The sequence below is a fragment of the Primulina eburnea genome, chromosome 11 (assembly GCF_022965805.1).
Source record: "Primulina eburnea isolate SZY01 chromosome 11, ASM2296580v1, whole genome shotgun sequence".
Lineage (NCBI taxonomy): Eukaryota > Viridiplantae > Streptophyta > Magnoliopsida > Lamiales > Gesneriaceae > Primulina > Primulina eburnea.
This window is the reverse complement of record NC_133111.1, coordinates 41,622,327-41,641,019: the sequence shown is the minus strand read 5'-3', so window position 1 is coordinate 41,641,019 and position 18,693 is coordinate 41,622,327. Positions and strand designations below refer to the sequence as shown.

Sequence of the window (18,693 nt, the reverse complement as noted above, 5' to 3'; positions counted from 1 at the left end):
ATATATTAAATCCGAAATTCATTTGGTCTCTTTGATAAGTTCAATGTCAGTTTTTTCCTGACCGAATTTTTAATTGTTGGAACATTCTATTTTTCTAAATTTTATCATGATTTAGAAATTTTAAACATCGACCCAAAATCCAGTGCAATAATTGAAGACTAAATATCAAGAATCCAGCTTGAGTTCGAGGAAATAAGTATAAATTATCGAATTAAATTCGAAAGATGGCAACCCTAACCAAATAAGAACAAATCGCACCTAACGAAATATATCACCATCATCATTAATTGTATTTCCACTACTTTGTGTTTTGACATTTCTACCCTCTATGAATTGGGCCCATTTCCAAAGTAGGCCTTGTGAGCCCATACGTAATTAAGGTAACATGCCTGGCCAAAAGTTAGGCCTACTTCTCTCTTATTGATGTTGCCACTATTTAAGATAAGTCGGTTATTACAGGTCCAAGATGTTGACAAACTTCAATGTTCCGCCCCAGCTTCTTTAGTTCACAACCACCTAGAACTTGATACTTTTAGTTGAAATTATAATAATTTTCAAAAATTAAGTATTTTAAATTTTTTCCATTTAAGTATAAATAAAATTAGAGTTTATTATCAAATTTGTTTCACCTTTAATATATATTTTTTTCATGGAACCTTTGAAATCTATATTGGGATTGAAGGGGTCCATCACTTTGACTTTGAATTGGAACATAATATATTACACGAATCATGCTGCATCATCATAGCCATTCTTTTTGTTGTCAAGTCAATGGAAAGAAACGTGTACAATGAATCTATTGTGTGGAGAGTAGTGGGCAACTTAAAAGGATAATTTTTGGGTTCTCAAATGAAAGTAGGAATATATGAAAAATATCCTGACACTGAAATAATTTGTCCTACCAGTAAAAGATGTTATCTAGCTTTAATCGAGTGTTTTTTTATAAGTTGGTGTATACAGGACAATGTGTCACGAGTTGATTCATTTTATTAACATTTTTTTGTCAAATATGTCGTATATGACTTGTATAATGTAATTTATTTGTCTATTGTAGTTTGTAAGATACTGCACTATGGTTGACGATCTACCTAATGTGCACTCGAAAAATAACGATTGTGAGTCGTACTATCGCAAAAAAATAAAATATGCAATCTCAACTTGGTTGTTGAAAGGATGTTACTCTCAACATAAATATTTTATGTAGTTTATATAAAAATTTAAAGTTTCACCCTCACTAATTACACAAACCCCATTTTAATCACACCAAATTTATCAAATCAACTCCATAATTTAAATTTTGGCAATGCTCTCGTTGCCATTGTTTTAAAACAAAAACTTGCGGGAGACGATCTCACGGATCGTATTTTGTGAGACGAATCTCTTATTTGAGTCATCCATGAAAAAATAATACTTTTTTATGCTAAGTGTTAATTGTCCCACATCGGTTGGATAAATAACCTTTGAGTGGTATATATGGGATTGGACAATCCTCCCCCCTTGAGTTAGCTTTTGGGGTTGAGTTAGGTCCAAGTTCCAATCTTAACACCATTTGCTAGCGGAAATTCTCCATTTCCTAGATTGCAGCACACGTTTCGATTGAAGTCTCCTTTGTCGCTTTGACGCTGCTTGTTGGCTGAGATTGTGAGAAGAAAAGTAGGCAAAAAATCGGGATTTAGTTGATTGTATCTGCATATTTTGGGCTCGAACGCAATTCTTCTTGGTTCATATTTTTTCCGCAATGGTCACATGCACATCCCCTTACTTCACTCCTCCGAATAGTCAAAGGTCGGTAGGGTTGAGTTAGGTCCAAGTTCCAATCTTAATATGGTATCAGAGCCCGGGTTCCACCGTTATGTGTTGTTGGACTGCCTATAATTAGGTCACCGTTCTGTCCATAATTGGGTCATTTGTAAACTCCACGCTCCAGATGTTCATTTCTGGGCGTGAGAGTGGTGTGTTAATTGTCCCACATCAGTAGATAAATAACCTGGGAGTTGCATATATTGGCTTGGACAATCCTCCCCCTCTTGAGCTAGCTTTTGGGGTTGAGTTAGGTGTCAAGTTCCAATCTTAACACTAAGTGTATTACTTTTTATTGTGAATATCGGTAGAGTTGACTCGTTTCACAAATTAAGATCCGTAAGACGGTTTTACAAGAGACATGCTTTTGTTTTAATGTGAACCACACTGGATATGCTTTGGCATATAGAAGTTTAAAGCAAATTTAATATATTGAGTAGATCATAATCCATCCAAAACGGCACGACACATGATACAACCATACAACTATATTAGTTACATCATATCTTGTCTTTCTAGATAAAATGTCATTATCATCTCGGCAAGTTTACATCAAACGGTACAGAACCTTATCAGAACATACAAAAAAACAAAAGAAAAGTGAGAAATAGCACATTTTTAGGCACATATTTACCAAAATGGTGGTTGCAAAGTTAGGGTACTTAATCAAAAAGTTATCTCGCTTGTTTCTTGAATTTTTATATGTGTCTTGCTAATTTGAATGTTATTGTTGAAATAATAAATTTTAATATGGAAAAAGTAATAGTTGAATATTTGAATGTTGAAAATAAGAGTTGTAAAGTTAGAAATTTGTGTGTGATGATGTAGGTAATGATGTATTTTATTTTTGGATTATGTGTAATGAAACTCTATAAATAGATCTCTCATTTGTGAAGAAAATCACAATTAAGTAGAGAGAAAAATATTATAAAGTGTGTAGTTTGGTAAATTTTGAGAGTTTGAGATTTTTACTTTTTACCATAAATTTTTACTTTTTCACAACACGTTATCAGCACGAAGCTCTAAAAGTCCTACATACTTTTCCAAGCTCCAAACAGAAGAAAAAGGTAACAAAAGTAATTATATTTATTTTACTGTTATTTATTTATTGTGTATTTATTTAATATACAATATAATGTTATTATTAGAAATAATAAAAATAAATTTTTCATAAACTTGTTATAAATCCTGAGAGGATGTTAAGACGACATCCCACACTCCCGATAAGGATACGACAAGTATAAAAGCCTATAAGGTTTTTAAACAAAATAAATTATGACACTCATTATAATATTATGATATGATATACATAATTATTTAAACATGTCTAATATTATATACATCATATTATTACCATAAAATTATACAAATACATACATTTATTTTTTGTACACCAACGGTCATAAACGGTAACAAACGGCTAGTTTTTGCCCTATAAATATCATCTCACAAACACATTCAATCACTCTAACTTTATCTTCTTCTCTAAAAATTATTCATCATCAAATTTTTCGAAGAAAAAAGAAGATGGCTTTCTCAATGATATTTTTAATTATTTTAGTTATCATACTCACGAGTCTTGTATTTATCGGAGAATATCCTCCTCGTGCGTTTTCTTTATTTTTACAAATACTTGTACTTGTTGTTTATCCGTTACTTTGTATTGCAATATTTATTAACTAATAAAATGCATCGTAATTTTTTTTAGTACCACCATGTCAAATTTAACAAAGCTCGAATTTATTGCGCTCGACATCACGGGAAAGAATTATATGCCATGGACTCTAGATGTAGAAATGCATCTTGAGTCATTGGGTCTAAGCGAGACCATTAAAGAAAATGGCATATGCACGTCACAAGAAAAGGCAAGAGCCATGATATTTTTGCGTCGACATCTCGACGATGGATTGAAATGTGAATATCTGACTGAAAAAAATCTCATGGCTTTGTGGAAGGGATTAAAAGAAAGATTTGAACATATAAGGGAAGTTATACTTCCGACCGTCCGGGATGAATGGAATACACTGAGATTCCAAGATTTTAAAAAAGTCAAGTGATTACAATTCGGCGAATGTATAGAATAATCTCGCAATTAAAATTTTGTGGACATGAGGTCACAGAATCTGAGATGCTTGAAAAAACATTTTCCACATTTCATGCATCAAATATTACTCTACAGCAACAATATAGAGTACGTGGATTTGCGAGATATTCTGAGCTCATCGCCTGTCTTCTTGTGGCGGAAAAGAACAATGAGCTATTAATGAGAAATCATCAGTCCCGACCCACTGGATCAACAGCATTTCCCGAAGTAAATGCTGTAAGTAAAAATGAATTTAAACCTCGGAACCAAAATCAAATTCATAGACAAGATTTTGGTCGAGGTCGAGGTCGAGGTCGTGGACGTGGAATTGGCCGTGGTCGTGGTCGAGGCCGTGGTTTTGAAAATAATAGAGATAGTTATTTTTATAACTCATCTCAAAAGAGCGTCCCAAACCATCCACAGAAAAGGCATCATGAGAATACAAGTATTAATGAGAATCACTCAAAAAGATATGAAAGTTCTTGTTACAGATGTGGTACTCCAGCACATTGGTCCAAAGTTTGTCGAGCCCCTGAGCATCTTTGTAAACTTTATAAAGAATCATTAAAGGGGAAAGAAAAGGAGACCAACTTCACTGAACGCATTGACCGTTTGAATGATTCAACTCATTTTGATGCTGGTGATTTTATGAATGATTTCTCTGGAAATTGATCAACATGTTGGTGGGATAGAAATGAACAATTTTGATGCTACAGATTTTCTCAATGATTTTTCTGAAAATGAACAATTTAATGGTAGAATATAAATGTACAATAATTGATTTTTCATGTATTCATGTAATAATGTTTTATTGTATAATTATGATATGTGTTATATTTACATATGTATTTTCAGTAATTTTATTTCATTGCATATTTTTTTGAAGTTCAAATATGGAAAATGCTATGAGCAAAGCTGAAGTTTGCATACCCGATAGTGGTACAACGCACACTATCCTCCGAGATAAAAGATATTTCTTGGAACTAAAACCAACAAAAACAACGGTGAATACAATATCAGGTCCTGTAGACTTGATTAAAGGATGTGGTAAAGCACAATTTTTGTTACCTAATGGTACAAATTTTTTGATCAATGATGCTTTATATTCACCACAATCGAAAAGAAATTTGTTGAGTTTTAATGATATATATTCCCATGGGTATGATACTCAAACAATGAATGAAGGGAATGAGAAATATATGTGTCTTATCACATATAAATCAGGAAAGAAATATGTGATTGAAAAACTACCAATGCTCCCTACTGGATTGCATTATACACATATAAGTCTCATTGAATCAAACATGGTAGTTGATAATTCTTCGATATTAACCAATTGACATGATCGATTGGGACATCCTGGTTCAACAATGATGCGAAGAATTATAGAAAATACACATGGTCATCCACTGAAAGACCAGAAGATCTTTCAGAATAATAAGTTTCAATGTAAAGCATGTTCTCTTGGAAAACTTATTATAAGACCATCACCAGTCAAAATCCAAACTGAATCACCAATGTTTCTTGAACGTATTCAGGGTGATATTTGTGGACCAATCCATCCACCATGTGGACCATTCAGATACTTTATTGTATTGATTGATGCCTCCAGCAGATGGTCACATGTATGTTTATTGTCAACTCGAAATGTTGCATTTGCAAGATTACTTGCTCAAATAATAAAATTGAGGAATCAGTTTCCCGATTATACAATCAAGAAAATTAGACTTGATAATGCTGGTGAATTTACTTCCCAGACTTTCAATGATTATTGTATGTCTATGGGAATCATTGTTGAGCATCATGTTGCTCATGTACATACACAGAATGGATTGACTGAATCATTGATTAAACGTCTGCAAATGATTGCTAGACCAATGATTATGAAAACAAAGCTCTCTATTTCTATATGGGGACATGCAATTTTACATGCTGCTTCATTAATTCGCATCAGACCAAGTGCATATCATAAATACTCCCCATTGCAGCTTGCATTTGGTAAAGAACCAGACATTTCTCATCTGAGAATTTTTGGATGTATGGTGTATGTGCCTATTGCACCACCACAACGAAAGAAAATGGGACCTCAAAGAAATGTTGAATATATATCGGTTATGATAGTCCATCAATCATTCGATATCTTGAACCTCAGATAGGAGATGTGTTCACAGCACGTTTTGCTGATTGTCATTTTAATGAGGAAATCTTCCCAATGTTAGGGGGAGAACAAAAACATACCGAAAAAGAAATTACATGGTATGTATCATCATTGTTACATCTGGATCCAAGAACAAAACAATGTGAAAAAGATGTACAACAAATTGTACACTTGCAAAGAATAGCAAATCAAATACCAGATGCATTTGCAGACACAAAAGGGGTAATTAAATCATATATACATGTTGCAAATTCCCCTGCTCGAATTGAAATTCCAAAGAAACAAATGGAAGATACTCATGATGTCATTAAACGCCTGAAGCGTGGAAGGCCAGTCGGTTCCAAGGATAAAAATCCTCGAAAAAGAAAATTCATAGAGAAACACGATTATCACAAAATAAAGAATGATGTTTCAAAATAGAGAATGATGTTCCTGAAGAAACACATGATGATGCAAATGTTCTGTCAGAACCACAAACTGACGAGAATCATGAAATCTCTATCAATTACATTAATACTGGAAAAATATGGAACCGAAAAGATATAGATGAAATTGATGATATATATTTCTTATAATGTAGCAATCGACATCATAAATGATAATAAAGATCATGAACCAAAATCTTTTGGTGAATGTAAAAATCGGCAGGACTGGATAAAATGGAAAGAAGCCATCCAGGTTGAATTGGATTCGCTAAATAAACGTAATGTTTTTGGACCTTATAGTCCTTACACCTGAAGGTGTAAAACCTGTTGGATACAAATGAGGTTTTTATTCGAAAGCGAAATGAGAAAAATGAAATAGTAAGATATAAAGCTCGACTTGTTGCACAAGGTTTTTCTCAAAGGCCTGGAATTGATTATGAAGAAACGTATTCTCCTGTGATGGATGCAATTACGTTTCGGTATTTGATTAGCTTGACGGTATCTGAAAATTTAGAAATGCGTCTTATGGATGTTGTTACAGCTTACTTATATGGATCACTTGATAGTAATATATATATGAAAATCCCTGAAGGATTTAAGATGCCTGAAGCACAAAGTTCAAAACCCAGGGAATGTTATTCTGTGAAATTACAAAGATCATTATATGGGTTAAAGCAATCAGGTCGAATGTGGTATAATCGACTAAGTGATCACTTGATGAAAAAGGGATATGTAAATAATTCAATATGCCCTTGTGTTTTCATTAAGAAAACAACATCCGGATGCGTAATTATTGTTGTATATGTTGATGATTTAAACATCATTGTAACGAATAAGGAAATTCAAGAAGTTGTGTCATACTTGAAGGAAGAATTTGAAATGAAGGATCTTGGAAAAACCAAGTATTGTCTGGGTTTACAAATTGAACAAAAAGAATGTGGAATGTTTGTTCACCAGACAAATTATACAGAAAAGATCCTTAAACAGTTTTAATATGGATAAAGCAAATCCTTTAAGTACTCCAATGGTTGTTAGATCATTAAACATAGAAAAGGATCCATTCGTCCATGTGAAGATGATGAAGATATTCTTGGTCCATAAGTACCATATCTAAGTGTCATCGGTGCCCTTATGTACCTTACAAATTGTACAAGGCCTGATATATCTTTTGCCGTGAATCTGTTGGCAAGATTTAGCTCATATCCAACAAAGAGACACTGGAACAGAATTAACATATATTCCGTTTTCTACGAGGAACAACAAACTTGAGACTTTTGTATTCAAAAGATGCTAATCCAAGTATAATTGGTTATGGTGATGCTGGATACTTATCTGATCCACACAAGGCACGTTCCCAAACTGGATATGTATTATAAAATCACACACATTCCAAATGTATAAGTTTTATTTGAACACAATTAATACATACTATATCGATTTTAAAATTAAAAATTAAAATATTTATAAAAATTGAAAAATAAAAAAATTTATTAAATAATAATATTTATTATATCGGTTAATTCGGTTAACCGATTTCAAATTTTTGAAAACCGTAACCGAACCGAATTAACCGATATAACCGAATTTTTTTAATTTGAAAACCGAATTTCCGAAATAACCGAACCGAATTTCCGAATTGACTCGGTTCGGTCGGTTAATTCGGTTTAACCGAAATCTTGCTCACCCCTATTTACTCGTGGAGGCACTGTAATATCTTGGCGTTCACAGAAACAAACGCTCGTAACAACTTCATCAAATCATGCCGAGATTATTGCACTACATGAAGCAAGTCGTGAATGTGTGTGGTTAAAATCAATGACCCAACATATCCAAATTTCATGCGGATTATCATTCGATGAGAAGCCTGTGATACTATATGAAGATAATGCTGCATGTGTTGCTCAAATGAAAGAAGGATACATAAAAAGCGACAGAACTAAACATATTCCTCCTAAGTTCTTCGCATTCACCAAGGAGCTTGAGAAGAATAAATGTATTGATGTTCGTCACATTCAATCAAGTGAAAACTCATCAGATCTCTTCACAAAGGCACTTCCTACGTCAATATTCAGAAAGCACATATATAATATTGGGATGCGCAATCTACGAAATTTGTGAAGAATTGTTCATGTCAATATCAGGGGGAGTTTACGTGACTGCACTCTTTTTCCCTTACTATGGTTTTTATCCTAATGGGTTTTTCCAAGTAAGGTTTTTAACGAGGCAGTACAAAACACGTAATGAAGACATCATCGTATCATGATCATCATCACAAGAGGAGTGTTGAAATAATATATTTTAATATGGAAAAAGTAATAGTTGAATATTTGAATGTTGAAAATAAGAGTTGTAAAGTTAGATATTTGTGTGTGATGATGTAGGTAATGATGTATTTTATTTTTGGATTATGTGTAATGAAACTCTATAAATAGATCTCTCATTTGTGAAGAAAATCACAATTGAGTAGAGAGAAAAATATTATAAAGTGTGTAGTTTGGTAAATTTTGAGAGTTTGAGATTTTTACTTTTTACCATAAATTTTTACTTTTTCACAACAGTTATGATGTATCGTTATCTCGCATAAAACTATGTTTAAGACAACTATTTTAACCATTTTTACGAAGCATCTTCCATTCTTACGTGCGCACACACATATCTAATTTATTATTTTTACTATATTATAAAACCTGCTATTGTTAAACCATGGTGAGTAAGAACTAGGGCTGTAAACGAATAGAATCGAATCGAATTTTAAGAAATTTTCAATATTCGAGCTCGAGCTCGAGCTCGAGCTCGAATCCGAATAAACATATTCGAAGCTCGATTCGAAACTCGATTTTTTATTATTTTCGATTCGAACTCGATTCGAACTGAGACTCGAGTTCGAATGAGACTCGAGTTCGAATTCGATTCGACTTAATAATATTATATTATATATATATATATATATACTTAATAATATTTTATTTATTTTTTAGATATAATGTTAAAGTTCGCGAACAATCGAACAATATAATTTTAGCTCAAATTCGATTCGAAAAATATTCAAACATGTTCGAGTTCGGCTCGAATTCGAATCGGCTCGAAAAGTTCGTAAACGTGTTCGGTTTGTTTACACCCCTAGTAAGAACAACATGATGCATGAGCTCTGCATAAAATTTACGAGTTATTGGGAGTAAAACTCTCGATGTAAGATGACTCAAGCTAATCGGACCAAATCGAAAAAAATACTAAAATCTAGTCTTCTTAAAATTCTCTTTATTCTCACATACTTTTAGAGTGGTAAATGATTACTTTTTTCAAATTCGTGAATTTAAAATCTTAGCCGGTGACTAATAAAGTTGATGTGAAATCAAAGAATTCATGAGGTTTCCCACTTCCCAGTAAATACTTGTAAATAGATGTGACATCATTTTCTAATTTTAACTTCGTACACATACAAAAATAAAAAATAAAAACCTTAATTCCCAGATCCATACATAATCTATTCTTTGAACATTACCTAATCCACTTAAAATAAAATCTTATAAACAAAATATGATCAATCCATATCAAGGTTTTATCATTTGAGTATGTCTCTTGTGAGACGGTCTCACGAATTTTTATATGTGAAACGGATCAACCCTATCAATATTCACAATAAAAAGTAATACTCTTAGCATAAAAAATAATACTTTTTCATGAATGACCCAAATAAAAGATCTGTCTCACAAAATATGACTCGTGAGATCATCTCACACAAGTTTTTGCCTTATCATTTTTCGGCTGTATGTAAAAATATGGTGCTCAATAATAAGTGAAACAAGGAGAAGAATACAAATGCTCAACTAATTTTGACCATACATTTGGTAATTTACATTTGTATTATATTCTCGATCTTTTTTTCTCATAAAATTAAGTGCATAATTGAGATTCTTGGTTGAATAGTTCTATTACATGACGCAGCCCAATGCGTTGGTTGCTTCTGCGCCAAGAATGGATCCACATTCATTTCACACTTCATTCACATATGTATAAATAAAAAGTACATTTTAAATCAAAAATATAAAAGTATAGTTTAATACGAATATTTGTATCGTAATGTCTTATGATTATATCGTGTCTAGAAATGTAAATAAACTAAATTATTTGTGAGTTATGTGAAGCTCGATTTGATAAAAACTCGTTTGAGCTCGTTTAACGAGATTCGTTAAGATAAACGAACCAAGCTCAAGTTTACAATATCAGGCTCGTGCACATATTCATTGATAAGTTTATGAGTCATCTTTTAGATGAAAAATAATAGTTTTGATATTTGATGTATGAATTTAGCACATTATTTATGAAATATATAGAAAAATCTATTAAATTTATGTATTATAATAAATTTACAAATTTAATTTTAATATTATATTTTTCTCAAAATATATAATTTACTTTTTAACGAAGATTTAACTATATAATTCATTTTTATTACACTCGTATAGGCTTGATAAAAGTTTAAATAAGCTTGTGAGTCATGAATATATTTGTTAAATAAAATTCGAACGACTGGATTATAAACGAATCAAACTCAAATATTCAAAATTTCGGTTCGATTCGGCTCGATTACATAAACATTATGTTGTAAAATAAAAGGGAAAAACAACCCAATTCAAAATTTGGATCTTCATAAAAAAGATATGAGTAGGTCTCATGTGAGACCGTCTCACGGATCTCAATCTGTGAGACGGGTCAACCCTATTCATATTCACCATAAAAAGTAGTACTCTTAGCATAAAAAAAATACTATTTCATGGATTATCCATATAAAGATCCGTCTCACAAAATTTGACCCGTGAGATCGTTTCACACAAGTTTTTGCCAAAAGATATTTGTTCATTAAATAAAATATATGGGAAAAAAGGCCAGCATTAATATTAATCAGAAACTCAACCACCACGCATCCCAATAATTATTTTTAGAAATTAAATAACAAATTTTTTTTAACATTTAAACCAACCTCTACCAGATGGATGCCACGTGGACTTCAATCAACTGTATAGGCTGGACCACCCCCACCCTTCTTCCTCTACATTTCATCATCTTCTTTAATTATTTTTCTCACCTTTTCTTTTAACCAGAATTAATTCTTTAAATTAAATTAAATTAAATTTTAATGATTTCTTTTTCAAAATTTAATTTTTTCTTGAAAAAACAAAAGCACACATCGTCGTTTACTTTTTTTTCAGCTTCCTCCATGGATCTCCCTCTCCCCTCTCTCAAATTTACATTCGCATGTGCGTTCGCATTCGCATCGCAAGTTGCTGCAAGATTATTCGAAATGGATGCGGTTTAAATTGGTGTTTTCGGGATTTTGAAGATTTGGGTTCTGCGTAAAAACCCTGATTGGTAGCAATTTCTTGTCTTGTGGGAGCTAGGAAGTAGGAATGGGGATTTGTGTCTCGAAAACCAAGCAGTCGCCGGAGCCCAATTTCCAATCTTCTGATGAAATCAAGCCCGAAAAGATCCCAGTTGAGGATAAGGGTAACTGGATTCCGGCCAAGAGTAATGAAGAAGATGCATCAACTTCTGGGAATTTCGAGGAAAGTGGAAAAAATGAGGAGAACCCAGGAGCAGGTAAGAAGTCACCTTTTTTCCGGTTCTACAGCCCAAGCCCGGCGCATTACTTTTTCTCGAAGAAGTCTCCGGCGAGATCTCCAGCTCCTTCGAGCGGTACACCGTTGAGGTTTTTCAAGAGGCCGTTCCCGCCGCCTTCTCCGGCGAAGCACATCAGGGCGGTGCTGGCGCGGCGGCACGGCTCTGTGAAGCCAAACGAGGCAGCTATACCGGAGGGGAAAGAGGTGTCAGAGGCGGCGGGATTGGATAAGAGCTTTGGGTTTTCGAAGAATTTCTATAATAAATATGATCTGGGAGAGGAGGTGGGGAGAGGGCATTTTGGATACACTTGCAGGGCTAAGTTCAAAAAGGGGGAGCTTAAAGGACAGGAGGTTGCTGTTAAGGTCATACCGAAAACAAAGGTACATTTTTTTCTTGTTTTGCCCGTAGTTTCTCTGCCGAGTTTAGTGGTTGATCTAATGTTTGATTTTGCTTGGATTTGTTCGTTTATGGGAAATTGGGTTTAGGGTGATCTGATCTATAGGAAAATATAGATTTTTGTATGGTCTTCGTCACATTTGATTTTTGTGGATTTTGATATGCAACAGTGGTTTTCTATACTGTACTGGAAATTATGTAGAAACAATTTGCGTTAGATGGGCTATTTATATGGAATAATGTGGGGAGCTAGCTGAGGTTGCAGAAGCGGTTCCAAATCTGATATAGGAAACGTACGAAAAAGCCAAGTCACTGGAACCTAGTATTTTTATATTAATGGAGGGCTTAGTTGTGTACCTTGAACTGGGGAACAAAATTCATGCAGAAGTTTTGTTTCTGTTACGGTGTCTCTAGATGGTACTTATGGTTTAACCTGCAGATCGGACTATTTGAGAACATGTAATAATATTTCTTTAGTGGTACTTATCATGTTTTAATCAACATCATTACTTTTTGGATAGTGATTTATTGAGAAAAAATTTAAAAATTAACCTTGGTGGGATGTTTTTATCAACATTGTTACTTTTTGGATAGTGATTTATTCAGAATTTGGTACTTGAGATGGCTTGTATCTTCATATGTTTAAACACCATATTTAGTGTAATTAGTTAATATGTTTACTCTTTTAGATATAATCTTGATTTTCTGCTTAATGTGTTCTTGTGTGGTTGTATTTGTATCTCCAGATGACCACTGCAATAGCTATAGAGGATGTAAGAAAGGAGGTGAAAATATTGAGAGCTTTGACTGGACATAGCAACCTGATACAATTTTATGATGCTTATGAAGACCACGACAATGTCTACGTGGTGATGGAGTAAGTTTTGATTGCTTAATTTTAGCTGTGGCTCATTTCTGCTCTTTGCTCTATCTTCTTGGTTGCGACTTGTTCTTATGATCTGCAAATATCTCTGAATGATCCCTTTGAGGTAATTCCTCACATGTTTTGATATTCCCAGGTTATGTGAGGGAGGCGAGCTTTTGGATAGAATACTTTCAAGGTATTTCTTTGGTTTTTGATATCCTTGGTTCTGTCTGTGTTACGCCAGTGGAAACATTACCGTTGTAACATAGGCTCTTGGATGAATTAAAACATGTCTGCTTCTTACATAAAACACGTGTATGATCTACGAGTAGTACTCTCCTCGATGCAGCTTAGACTAGATAGACTGTTTTTGTCAAGGAATCAAAATATATACAATGGATTTATGTTCTCTGTTGATGGTAAAAAAACTTGTTTCTTTTCACAGGGGTGGCAAGTATTCAGAAGATGATGCAAAGACTGTGATGATGCAAATATTGAATGTTGTTTCTTTCTGCCATCTCCAAGGGGTCGTACACCGAGATCTTAAACCCGAGGTAAGAGTTTTGGACTATTATGTTGTGAGATGATAGCAGACAGTTTGCTGATACTGATTTTCCCCTCTTGATGTTTATTTGTATACACTGAATCACCATTATTTACCTGAAGAGTTGTGTACTCTTCATCCATTGCATTTGCAACTATTCTTTATTGTCTGGCCTAACCATAGCTTCTTACCGGATCAGAATTTCTTGTTCACATCCAAGGACGAAAACTCACTATTGAAGGCAATAGATTTCGGATTATCAGATTTTGTTAAACCAGGTTCGTTCTATTTAAAATTTTTTATTAATATGTTTTTTATGGTCCAGGTAGCTATAGTAATCAGTTTCTATGCAGATGAGCGGCTTAATGATATTGTTGGCAGTGCATATTATGTGGCACCAGAAGTTTTACATAGATCATATAGTACTGAGGCTGATGTCTGGAGTATTGGTGTGATAGCTTACATATTATTGTGTGGAAGCCGTCCATTTTGGGCTAGAACTGAATCTGGCATCTTTCGAGCTGTTGTAAAAGCTGAACCGACTTATGATGAACAACCTTGGCCTACTCTTTCTTCAGAGGCAAAAGACTTTGTCAGACGTCTGTTGAATAAAGATCCACGGAAAAGAATGACTGCAGCTCAGGCCATGTGTGAGTTTCTTACTCTGATAAATTAAAGAAAAATGATTTTATATTGAACAACACTTGTGAAATATGAACTTCAGGCCATCCTTGGATCAGAGATACAAATGACATAAAAGTCCCGTTGGATATATCAATATTCAAACTCATGAAAATGTATATGCGGTCATCTCCCCTCAGGAAAGCTGCTTTAAGGGTATGTTTGTGTGCCGAATTTGTTGTGAAAAAGACGAATCCTGAACATAAGCTTTAAAAGATTCTAGTGCGGAGTTATTTTAAATTTTTATTTGCGCCATCAAGCTATTGTGGTTTGTTTAATTCTTTTTCTTTTACTTTTCTTTCGCTGGAATTTTGGCAGGCTTTATCAAAAACGCTTACAGCGGATGAACTATTCTATCTGAAGGAGCAATTTGCGATGTTGGAACCTAACAAGAATGGGACCATAAGTCTAGACAATATTAAAGCCGTTGGTTTTTTGCCCATTATTCTAATCATTTCTTTGTTTCGAATCAAAACTCTCAGTTTTTTTTACTTGCTCAGGCCTTGAAGAAATACGCAACCGATGCTATGAATGAATCACGCATCTATGACTTTCTTGCTTCCGTATGCTTCTGACCACTTATTATACTCTCTTATTCGTCAAACTTCCATTTCCTCCACTGTTCTGAACTGTCCGTATCCTGTTTCTACAGCTCAACGCCCTTCAATACAGAAGAATGGATTTTGTAGAATTCTGTGCCGCTGCATTAAGTGTCCATCAGTTAGAAGCTCTAGACAGATGGGAACAACACGCTCGTTGTGCCTACGAACTCTTCGAAAAGGAAGGGAACAGAACCATCATGATCGAAGAATTAGCTTCGGTAAATGGAAGATTCAACAAGCTCTTGAATCAATACTTGCAAATTTATTAAGATCCTTCTATTATTTTTTCTGTTTTTCAGGAACTTGGCCTCAGCCCTTCTGTACCTGTTCATGCCGTTCTCCATGACTGGATTAGACACACAGATGGAAAACTCAGTTTCCTTGGATTCGTCAAGTTGTTGCATGGTGTTTCCAGCCGGTCTCTCGCCAAAGTTCATTGACTCCTGTAAATACTGTGCAAACCTGGACCGCTTTTAACATTTCCTCAGCTTGCCTAATGGTCTTCGTGAAAACACAGAAAAGGCTTGGAAGGGTCTGTCCGAAAACATTTTCCACACGTTATTAATGAACCATTTGACCTCACATCCGTTGCATAATGCATCGGGCTCATGTTTTCCTAATGATATGTGTTCGTATGGCCTCATCCGTGTCGAGGATCCGAGATAGTGCATGGCATTTCTGCAGTCTAACAAGGACTGAATTCGAGCCGATGTGTATGTATGCACCCATTGTAAAATGATAGTTTTTGTGTTTGATTGCTGGTGGGAACATTTTCAGATGTTGAAGGAACGTTCATACCTGATTATGTTATTTGTTTTCTGTTTTTCAAATTTTTTGCCAATTTCACCTTTTTATATTTTAACTGGTAAGTTAGACACAGACAAGGCAGATTGACTTCATAAGTAGTAAATGAAAATTAGATAGTTATATGGATTTATTTGGGAAAACGAAATATCCATTGTAAATGTTTGAATATTGAAAAACATGATATTCATTCTAAACTTTCAATATAAAAAGTATAATTAATTCTTCTCCTAGTTAATTTGTACTTTTTGGATTAAGTCTCTGTTGTTTTGATTAAGTTTCTTCAGTAATCTTGTTGATATACAATAATTGTCTTTGTTAGGTGTAGCGATTGAATCATAATGCTTGAGTTGCTATTCGGTTTAAAATATTTGAGTTATATTATTATCACCAGGTATAGTTTCTGATAAAACGGTAAACGTTCGGTCTTAAAATTGGTATAAAATCAAGGTCATATGTTCGATTTCATTGTAAGGATTGTGATTATTGAGAGAGAGATTGTTGATGTATAATAATTGACCATGTTGGGTAGAACGATCTAACCATGATGTTTGGGTTGCTATGTGATTTAAAATATTTGAGTTACATCATTCCACAAGTTATAGTTTTTATAAAACGACAAGCGCTTGATCATACACTTCTACTAAAATAAGCACTATACTTATGTAGTCATCACCTTCATTTGCAAGGGTCTCTTCTTTGGAAGATGACTATTTTTTTCCCGTAGTGTTGCCGTTTTGTTCGCGCTTGTACTCTTCTTACCATCAATTATTATATATTTGATTTTCGAGTCTTTGTTTTATTTGTATCTTTGATGTTTCTCTTGAATTGTTCTAGTTTCTGAAAATCATAATTATTGATAGTATTTTCATTCTTGTCTGAATCGGATTTGTCTAATCTGAAAAGAAACCCGTGATCTTCTTTGATTGAGTGATAAAGTATGTTTCCTTACTCTCAACTCTTTGTTGCTGCAATATAAAATATGTAATTATTGGAAATACCATAAGATTATTACAATAATATTGAAATGAATATTTTTAATCACCTATAGTTTGCATCTCGATGTATTTCTCAACAGAACAACCAATAAAGCCGCATCAATCTCTTCGAACAATGTCATTCTTGCTGTTTTATTTTGATCTTGGACGATTACTGTTACGTGGCACCTGAAAAATCACTCGTGAGAATGCATACACAGTAATTAAATGTACTTGAGCATAGTTGATTACCTTGGTACCACTTTTACACTGAGCTTTGCACAATTAGTACAATTAAACCCAACAGTAATATTAGTAACAACTTTGTGACAGTTATTGCAAGACATGCTTACTTTGATGGAGTAATACTTGTTTTGTATGTAATGTTATAATATTGTGAACAATGCTTATATCCGACGTGTTATTTTAGAATTCATACGACAACATATAATATAATTATTTTATTAACGATAGTTGCTTTGTTCCAGATTCTGAAACTTAACATCATAGTTAAGTTTCAATTGTCGTAGGCTTAGTTGTTGCAAAAAAAAATTTCATCTTTCAATTGTCGTAGGCTTAGTTGGTTAGACCATTTTATCATTTTCTCCATCCAAAATTCAGTCAAGGTTTTTAAATTTGTATTTTTTGCAGTACATTATCAATGGAGGAGAAATTCGTCGGAACTAAGACCTCAACGTTCAACTGACTAACATCCAGGGGCGGAGGGAGAGCTTGCTTCACCCGGGCTTTAGCCCGAGTGGTCCAAAAATTTTAAAAAATTTATATGTATAATAATATATCTCTCGTAAGGTATGTTAAGATTATTCTCTTCAACTCAAATAGCTGTGACTTGATCAACCAAGTAAGTGTCACAGCTGCGTTGATCCAAAACAATATTCTTACAAATATGTAACCCGATGTCCTCGACAAACGAATATTGATTAATACGACGTAACAATTATGTGCATGAAATATTTTTCAATATATCCATTAATACTGCCACAATTTTCTCGTCAACGTTATTTATGGCATACAATTCAGTTATCATCCCAAAAATAAAGTTGAAAATGAGTTGAACATTTATCCTAGGTACGATTGGTGAAAAATAATGAAAAATATGTCATAAAACAAGAAAATTATAAGCTCCACAGCTTGAGAATGCATGTTCTCTATCAATCCTAGCACCAAGAAATGTAAAAGAAAAAAAAGTACTATTGTAATATGATGTTGCGACGAAACTCTTTCGCGTTGGAGATTCACAATCCGTGAACAATCATCAAACTTTACGGGAACACGAGATAGACCAATTTAATTACAAGAATCAAAACACAATGAGGACGACTCAAATTCGAATTTCTTTGCATCACAAAAACGACATAAAGATAGAGAGGCTAACAAATGTTTGTACTCGAACTCGCATTCAAAAACTGAAAACGGAAAAGCAACATGGAAACCGTAAATCAGGTACTACAAAACTAATTTTCCTTAAAAGAGCACAACGGTTTTACTGAAAAAACAAACAAGAAGAAATTGTAAACAAAATTTTGACATTAACATAATAACTCACAATGGGGCATACAAGCTACACTCTGAAGGAGATGCGAAACTAACACTTTTTTTGGATCCATTTTTTATACCGAATAATTTAAATTGTAATGCATACAATATTATAAATTGCATAGATGGTTGAACTCATATAAATGAACTTCATATTTAATTTAAATAACATGATAGTTCAC

The 18,693-nt window shown here is 33.7% G+C and overlaps 1 protein-coding gene across 2 annotated transcripts; it reads left to right on the top strand.

Annotated features, from left to right (window-relative positions):
• The first annotated feature begins 11,615 nt into the window (after positions 1-11,615).
• On the top strand, positions 11,616-16,003 carry LOC140806180 (CDPK-related kinase 5-like). 2 transcript variants are annotated; one of them, XM_073162686.1, is made up of 11 exons: positions 11,622-12,465; positions 13,228-13,358; positions 13,501-13,542; positions 13,792-13,900; positions 14,090-14,168; positions 14,244-14,540; positions 14,615-14,727; positions 14,890-14,997; positions 15,072-15,134; positions 15,224-15,391; positions 15,473-16,003. In XM_073162686.1, the coding sequence occupies exons 1-11, from the start codon at positions 11,875-11,877 to the stop codon at positions 15,611-15,613; spliced, it is 1,842 nt and encodes a 613-aa protein (XP_073018787.1). In that variant the 5' UTR covers positions 11,622-11,874; the 3' UTR covers positions 15,614-16,003. The 2 variants fall into 2 exon arrangements, with proteins under 2 accessions (XP_073018786.1, XP_073018787.1); XM_073162685.1 differs by having other exon boundaries at positions 11,616-12,465; positions 14,090-14,540.
• The last annotated feature ends 2,690 nt before the right edge of the window (positions 16,004-18,693 follow it).